The 7,970-nt window shown below is 33.7% G+C and overlaps 1 protein-coding gene across 1 annotated transcript; it reads right to left on the minus strand.

The window, feature by feature from the left end:
- Nucleotides 1-839: 839 nt before the first annotated feature.
- On the minus strand, nt 840-7,899 carry LOC121853459 (trimethyllysine dioxygenase, mitochondrial-like). Its single transcript, XM_042347603.1, has 9 exons — nt 7,715-7,899; nt 6,499-6,545; nt 5,476-5,691; nt 4,625-4,758; nt 4,213-4,305; nt 3,182-3,360; nt 2,471-2,695; nt 1,994-2,127; nt 840-1,540 (listed from the first exon to the last, which is right to left on the minus strand). The coding sequence occupies exons 1-9, from the start codon at nt 7,882-7,884 to the stop codon at nt 1,401-1,403; spliced, it is 1,338 nt and encodes a 445-aa protein (XP_042203537.1). The 5' UTR covers nt 7,885-7,899; the 3' UTR covers nt 840-1,400.
- Between the last annotated feature and the right edge of the window lie 71 nt (nt 7,900-7,970).

Consider the following 7,970-nt stretch of genomic DNA (forward strand, 5'->3'; position numbering starts at 1 on the left):
TAGGAAATATTACATACTGTAGTTACTGATCAAATATACCTCAACCTAACCCAGCTGGTTGGAATTGTCTCACTCCTGTTGGGTTTCAGTGGCCCCAGTCCTTGTGGTGATGAGACAGAGCTAGGATTAATTTTATTTGCAACTTATTGTATTTCGTAATGAATACAATATATTCAGGTCTTGTGGAAAATTTGAACAAAGAGAAGTGTGTTCAAGTAAGTCAAGCTTTCCATTAATCTGAGTTTAACTCACGTAAACTTAACCAAAAGTGTAAATGCTCAAATTTGTATTTTAAAATAATTCAAACTGGAAACCAAATCATATTACTGTATTTAGGTAATAGGGATGTGCATGTACGTGAACAATTGTACCTGTATATGTGTGTCTGGGTTTATACACACATGTGTAGTTTGAAGCCTTTATATAGAACGTAGTTTTTTACATGGTGTATTAGTAACTCACCTCATACAGTACATCACCCCTACTCATTGAGCATTGCTGTGGGACTTTTGATCAGCTGGGAATTGTACAAGTGATGCTGAAACAAATCTCAGATGATTAAAATGAACAACAAAAAGCACACACTGCTTGGCATGCAGTGATTAAACTCCAGTCATTAAAACTGTGAGTGTGTGTGTAGTGTTCTTCACCACCTACTGTATGTGCCCTACATTTTAGTTCTTTCATTTACTGTATTATTTACCTGTGTTGTATCTATACACTAAACTGTGTCTGACAATATTTTAATTTAAGTTTTATATAATAGATTTCTTTTACAAGTACAATACTGTTTAGTGCCCTATTAATGTATAAAACAGGGATAAATAAAGCAAAAAAAATGACACTGCAGCTCATTGTCTTATGAAAACAACATACAAATTACAGTATTTCTGGAGTACCTCCCATTTTTAATGTAAATAAAATAATAATAGCTGCACAAGCCTGCAGTTTTTGCACCATATTGTGGCCCAACTTTTTTTTATTAATGATCATACAAATAAACACCATTAGCTGCTCTCAAAATTTCAAAACATGTAAGCAGTCAAGTCACATTGGTAATGGCATCTGTTATCATATTCCATAGTTCTGTTACCAGTATGTGTTTTACAGGTATGCAATATATGAGACCAGTGATATACCTAACAGTGGGATCACATTAGTGTCTTCTTAAGATTCATGGTCACTGGAAGAAAATTTATGCTGTACCTTTCAAAATAGCTGTTACTAAGTGCATACACTACTGGGGTATTTCCCTCTTTCTGTATTATAAAGGAAATTCTTTAAAACTTATCCTCGAAAATATAATAAAGAATTCATGGTAACTGGAAAACATATTGCTTTTTAAAATTACTGTTACTTACAAGGAAAGTTCTTGATGATTTTTTCATTGAGTTTTAACATTATTCCAGCTGCACTTCTAACACTCGTGCTTTACTGCAGAAGTCGTCATTGTCCAGGTAGCATCCACACATAAACCTCGCGCCGGTGAAATTAGCACGACCGTGCATCAGTCGCCAGTTGTCAGTAAGAAGCACTGTACCTGTGTATAAATATATATTCATCAAGACAAAGAACTCTCATTGGTATAATCTCCATAAATTCATATAACATTTAGACAATCAAATATATCATTTATCAGTAATAAAACTAAAGGTATATACAATAATATCAAGCTAATAGTTAAAATACAGTCTACATTAAAATTATAGTAGAGTATCTTTGAGTTCACATAGTGGTGTCACTTGCCATAACCCTAACTAAACAAAGTGCAGCAGCCATTCTCCAAGATGACCTTATATAGAGAGATGCCCACCCCCTTTGAAGAATAAATCATTCATGATTTTATGAGGATTTATGAATTAGAAAAAGACTGCAGGGATACCACCATACACATGCACAACACAATCATCTTCACAAATTACAGTACAGTACAGTGATATGAATTTGAGAGATTTAAGTTCAATTATTTTTGTCTCCTTCAGCTACACATTACCTGGGTTTAACTTGAGCCAATACTCATTCTTGGGATTATTTATGATTTTGGAGAGATTGGAGAAGTGTGTGTAGAAGTCTTGTGTCTTTTCCATGGGTAATGATGATAAGGGAGCTCGGTCATATATGTTGTACCTGTAAAAGAAAATAGAATAATAGAAAGTTTTTGGAAGAAGGACAATACAGGATCTGATGAGGTATATATTTAGAAGTCTATCTTATGTATTATAGATCATGAAGACAAACTACAGAGATCATAATAGCAAACAATTAAATTATACTGTATCTTTAGAAATTTGCTATGGTAATTTTTTTCTTTTTTATCTAATTAATGATGACTTTATTCCAGGAACAAACTGACAATCCTTTATTACCATCATAATATTCTTTTGGTCATATTTGAAGCCTAAAGTATATTTCACTTTACTGATATAAATTTTACTATGCAGTACATATAATACACCTTAACATAACTGACCTGAACTGTTTAATATTACGCGTCACTGGGTTATGTTTAAAAATAGTGTCGAGGGAGACCTGGTGTTGTCCATCCTCTATATACTCCGAGGGTATGGCTTCACTTGAAAGAAAAGCATATCCTTTTGGGTGTTTGTCACGGAACTGTTTGGCAATGCTAAATCCATCTACAAGCAAGTTTTCTCCACCTTCTGTGGCTGGCTGTAGACAATGGAACACCTGGATTCTGTGTCAAATAACAAACAATTTTACAAGATAATACCAGTAAATTCTCCTATACATTATAAAGTACTGAGGTTGTATGCTTCATAAATTATCTCACATTGACTCGTTCTTTTATTAAGATTATACAGTACAAAAGAGACATTTTAGGTTATCATTATGCAGTGATCGAAAAGTCCCTGTGTACCTACAGTAATTAACAGTCGTAATTTACCTTGTTCTGCTTATATTAAATTTTAGAAATGGTGACAGTAAATGTGGTAAGTGGCTACCATTTACAGTAAGTAGAACAATATTTACAGGTACAGTATACAGTATAATGATGTAGGTACCTGTAAAACAAGGAACAATGATTGGAGATGTATGGAGACTTATCCATCGCCCTGTACAATACAATAAACTACACTTCAGTTCAATTATTCATTATACATAAACTACACTTCAGCTCAACTATTCATTATACATCATAAAAAAAAATCGAATAACTGACCTGCAAGCTTGTGTGAAGTAAGTGCTGTCAGTATGAGCTCCAATATATGCAGTGGAATAGGCACTATCAAAATGTTCATAATTGGTCCCCTTCATGCTCCACATATCTCCAAAAAATGTGTTCTTGATATTACACACTTTCTCTATTGCGGTTCGTGTAGATTCTATGTCGGCAGGAACCTGTTTGGTAGTATATAGTCAATTTTTATGTCAGCTTAATACAGTATAACGTTTGTGTTTCCCATACTTCTTCACAATTTGCCTATCTTATTTCTACATCAGATGATACCAGTATTTTTTGCATATCTATTTGCATAATGTATATAATTTCCACATTTGAGAAACACATTTTTATACTCCTCAGCCCATGAACACAAATTTGGGAAGATCAGCACTCGGTTTCAGTTTTCCGTGCACTGCCTTATATCTTTCATCAGTGTTCACCATTTGAATTGAGGTATTTGGCTCCATGTTCTTCTCATATATCTCAGAAGTTTATGTTCTTATCCTGCCTTATTACAGTGTCCAGCAATAAGTTCTCATGACCTCTATTCCTTTCTATTACTTAGGTTACTCTTCATAATTCATTACACTGAACCCTTACTAATTGGATATCATGGTGGCTTTGGGTTGATCAAATTACCCCAATAAATGGGAATTATCACCTAATTCTGGATTTTTACCACAACTTGCCTCACAACTCCCCCTTACAATGCATTACAGTAAACAAATGATGATGTAGAGTAGTTATGGCATAGGACTATTGAGAAGTTTGCCTCATTCTGAAATGATACAAATACAGAACTTACTTTATCTAATACAGATGTGATGGGTAAGAAAATACCTCTTCTATTATTTTGTAGTACAGTACAGATAAATAGCCAAGGTCAAACAGTTAGTGTATTTGGAAACACACAAACTGAAGAAATATTTGTCAAGACACATAGTGCAAAGCAAAACTATAAAAATAAACCTGAATATAAATAGTGCTTTATCCTGAATAATCTAGTGCCATAAGTGAACAAGACCTACCTCTGAGATGAAGGCAAAACCATGCTTCACTATGGCATAAATAAGCCTCTTTACACCACCTTTCTCAGGGTCACACAGGTCACCTAGAGGAACCTGAAGGACAACTTACAATTAGTCTTACACATGAGTAACCAGGCAGTCATGTCAGCCTGGTACCATACGAAAATATTATAAGTTGCTCAATGCATTTCTCCACTATATGAACTTCTGGACATAAATACAAAAACGAAAGGAAAATGCAGCATCTCATAAGAATTTTCTTCATTGTGTACTTTTTAGCATTTGCAGATCTATAGGACTGGAAACCATAGCTAGGCTACTTTTTTTGTTCACATTGACTCGGTACAATTATATGATATACAGTACAGTACTTATCAAGAATAAAACCATAGGTGAGATTTTTAAAACTTGCCGTGGTCTGATGTGCTTCTGGGAGTGTAGCAGTTGTCCAAGGAAGCTGGGGCATTCTGTATGATGTTTGCTGACCCTCAAAAGTGTTCTGCCACAAGAACTTATACTCATACCCTGATTCATGGCCATCTGGCCCTGTAAAGTGCAACAAAAAATACATTCTGCTAAAATATGAAATTTAACCCATTGAGGCCATGGCTTAAATAGGATGGTGGTTTTTAAACACCTGTAGGAAGATGGTTTAATTAATTATAGCCAAGATTTACTCCTTTGAGGACATTGGTTTCACAGGGTGATGGTTTAACACTTTTAGAACAATAGTATTAACTGCTTGAGCACAATGTTTTAACCCTTTAAGGATGATATTTCAACCCCCAGATGATGACGGCTTAAACTATTGTCTTCACAGTGATAAATGAATTTTATTTACCTTTATATATCCCATTAAAGAAGTATATGGGTAACTCAGGCAACTACACAACTGTAAAGTGTTTTCAAAATAATGTATCTTTACCCCCTACCATCCCATCCATCCTTCTTCTTATCAACCCCAATTAATCTCACACAGTCATTCTATCACTGTATTGTCATTCTTTCTCTCATCCTATCTAGAAATGCTATCTTTACTTTAAATAAACTTCAACTGTTTATCACAGATCTAAGGTAGAGTTACTGATTTGTTTATCATCTAACAAATGGGGGACTAATCCTGACCATCCCCGAGGTGCTTAACTATGAGACATATAGAGCAAGATTCAAAGATAACTCAACTACGAATAAATCCTGAAGTAGAAAATTACATCATTACAATGTTTTATAATCAACAAACATCATCTTAAATACTGCAATTACATTTCACTTTTAATTCCTTCTCAGTTGCCTTGACGGCTACTGGTCGAATACCAAGTGGGATGTTTGAGATTTCATATTTCCGTTGATAAGTTTTGTGGTCATAGCACTGAGGACACCGGCAGTGATCTCGCAGCCAAGTGTATGTGAAATGGAGACAGTGAGGCCAGCGGGAGTGGTGGACCTCCAGTTGTTGGCCACAGGACGTGACATTTGTCCCTAAAATTAAAAGTAATCATTAGAAAACCACATAAATAAAGGGGAGAAACAAGAACACATCCTAATGAAACATGACAAAATAATAATGATTCTTTATTTTTCAAGCTTAATATTATTCTTATTTTTTGTTTTTTAATACTGTTAAGTGTCTATCTATCTCTGCACATTTCCTTTCAATCTAAACATAATACTATTGCACAAATATTAACATCTCTTAGCTATGGTCAAATCCAACTAGTATTTCATCCATAGTATTTATCATCAGTGTGTTCTATATGTACCTTCATAACACCAGACATCTCAATCAATTCTCTCTCACCTGATATCATGGGTCATTATATATATTATACTAAACACCGATCACACATAACTAATAAAACATTTAAGGATATCTGTGTTGGAAATAAGTATTATAAAGCAATTGTATTACTATTCTGTTATCCATTATTTTAGACGGATATCTCTTAACCCCTTCACTATGGGGATGCCACTTTTAACATTTTATTTGGTAACGCAGGACGATTTATTTCAACACAGAGGTAAACCAGTGCACAAGTGGTTAAGTGGTAAAGTAAGTAAGTTAGTAAGAAAGTAAGTTAGTTAGTAAGTAAGTTAGTAAGTAAGTAAGTAAATTAGTAAGTAAGTTAGTTAGTAAGTAGTAAGTAAGTTAGTAAGTAAGTAAGAAAGTAAGTTAGTAAGTAAGTAAGAAAGTTAGTAAGTAAGTTAGTGGGTAGGTAAGTTTGTAAGTTAGTAAGAAAGTTAGTAAGGAAGTAATTAAATCTTATAGGTTGAGGTAGATGAATTTACCTGTATCAGCGGATGGTTGACTCCCGTATAAAGTCTTCCTCACAAGCCTGTTATGAAATTCATTAAACACGTAAATTTAATCTCGCTACAGGATTAGAGGAAAGTACAGTATATAATGTTTCTACTGTATAATATTATTTTGCCATTGTGATAGAAATTGCATAAAATATTTCTTGTGATATTGTGTAAAATGCTTTCTTTATTATAAAATTAAGTGGTATTATTATTTTAGAAAATTATCGTTAAGTACAGACAAGAGCCTTTCTGATATTTCCTTTGTAAACTCAACTTTTCTTTTTTTGCTCCCATATTGGAGTTAAATTCTATGCATTTAAAGTTTGCTACTGGAAATAAGCACATGGTGGCATTGTTGGGCTAACAAACTCCTGCACTGTCTATTCTTGCTAAATCAACGTCAACTTGAATGATAATCTTATTGAATAAATATCTATCATTCGAACTCTCTATCCAAGAAACATTTTATGGAATGATAAAGAAACCAAATTACTATTATTAACTTTTGCAGTTATCCCAGACAACTACCAGAGGAAAGAGTAACGTAAATACCGTGTGATGTAATAAATTATACCATTATTAATTATCATAAAGGTAACAATTCATACCATTAATAATTATCATAAAAGTAACAACCCATACCATTATTAATTATCATAAAAGTAACAATTCATACCATTATTAATTATTATCTACATAAAGAGAAGGTCATGTACAGTAGTTACATAAATATTACCAGACCTGATAAATAATAATAAGGGAAGATAAAACCAATTTTTCTTCTGTACAGTTCTTCATTACTAATAAACTATTACTAGTTAACTTAGGAGTTTCCATTCAAATAAAATCCTGTAAAAGAGGGAGTAATGATAGAATTTGTTAAAGGAAATAAATAATTACAGTACGATAATCATGTTACATTATTATATACATCTTTTTGCGTCTGACAGCGAAGCATAATGTCTTCTTGGTGGCAGTTGTCGTACACTTGTTACAACATTAATGGGAAAGTAACATTTACTGATTTGATTCTAATTGTCATGTCTGTGACATTACATAGTACCAGAAGCATAACTAAATCCTTATAAATGAAGACCTTGAAATGTTCCAGATCATTTAAATACATCGTCATTCTTCCATATATTCACGCATACTTTTATGACATGTCACTCCATCAACAAGTGAATGTAAATACTCTCACCTCACACTGGATGGGGCCAAAAATCTAGTCCCAAGGCCAAATGATCCATTAATAAGTCGTAGAGCACACATGTCTAGTGGCTGCACGCCAGTAAGCCAGTCGGTCAACTGGTGTCCCCCTGGGCTGGACCCTGGCCCTAGATACTGTGTCCATTCACATTTCAAGGTCATGCATAGCCAGGGTAAACACCATAAAATGAACAATGTTTAAAAACTATCACAAAAAGAATGTAATATGTACTCTAGTTCAAGCATAA

The sequence above is a fragment of the Homarus americanus genome, unplaced genomic scaffold (assembly GCF_018991925.1).
Source record: "Homarus americanus isolate GMGI-L3 unplaced genomic scaffold, GMGI_Hamer_2.0 scaffold4896, whole genome shotgun sequence".
NCBI classification, from domain to species: Eukaryota; Metazoa; Arthropoda; class Malacostraca; order Decapoda; family Nephropidae; genus Homarus; species Homarus americanus.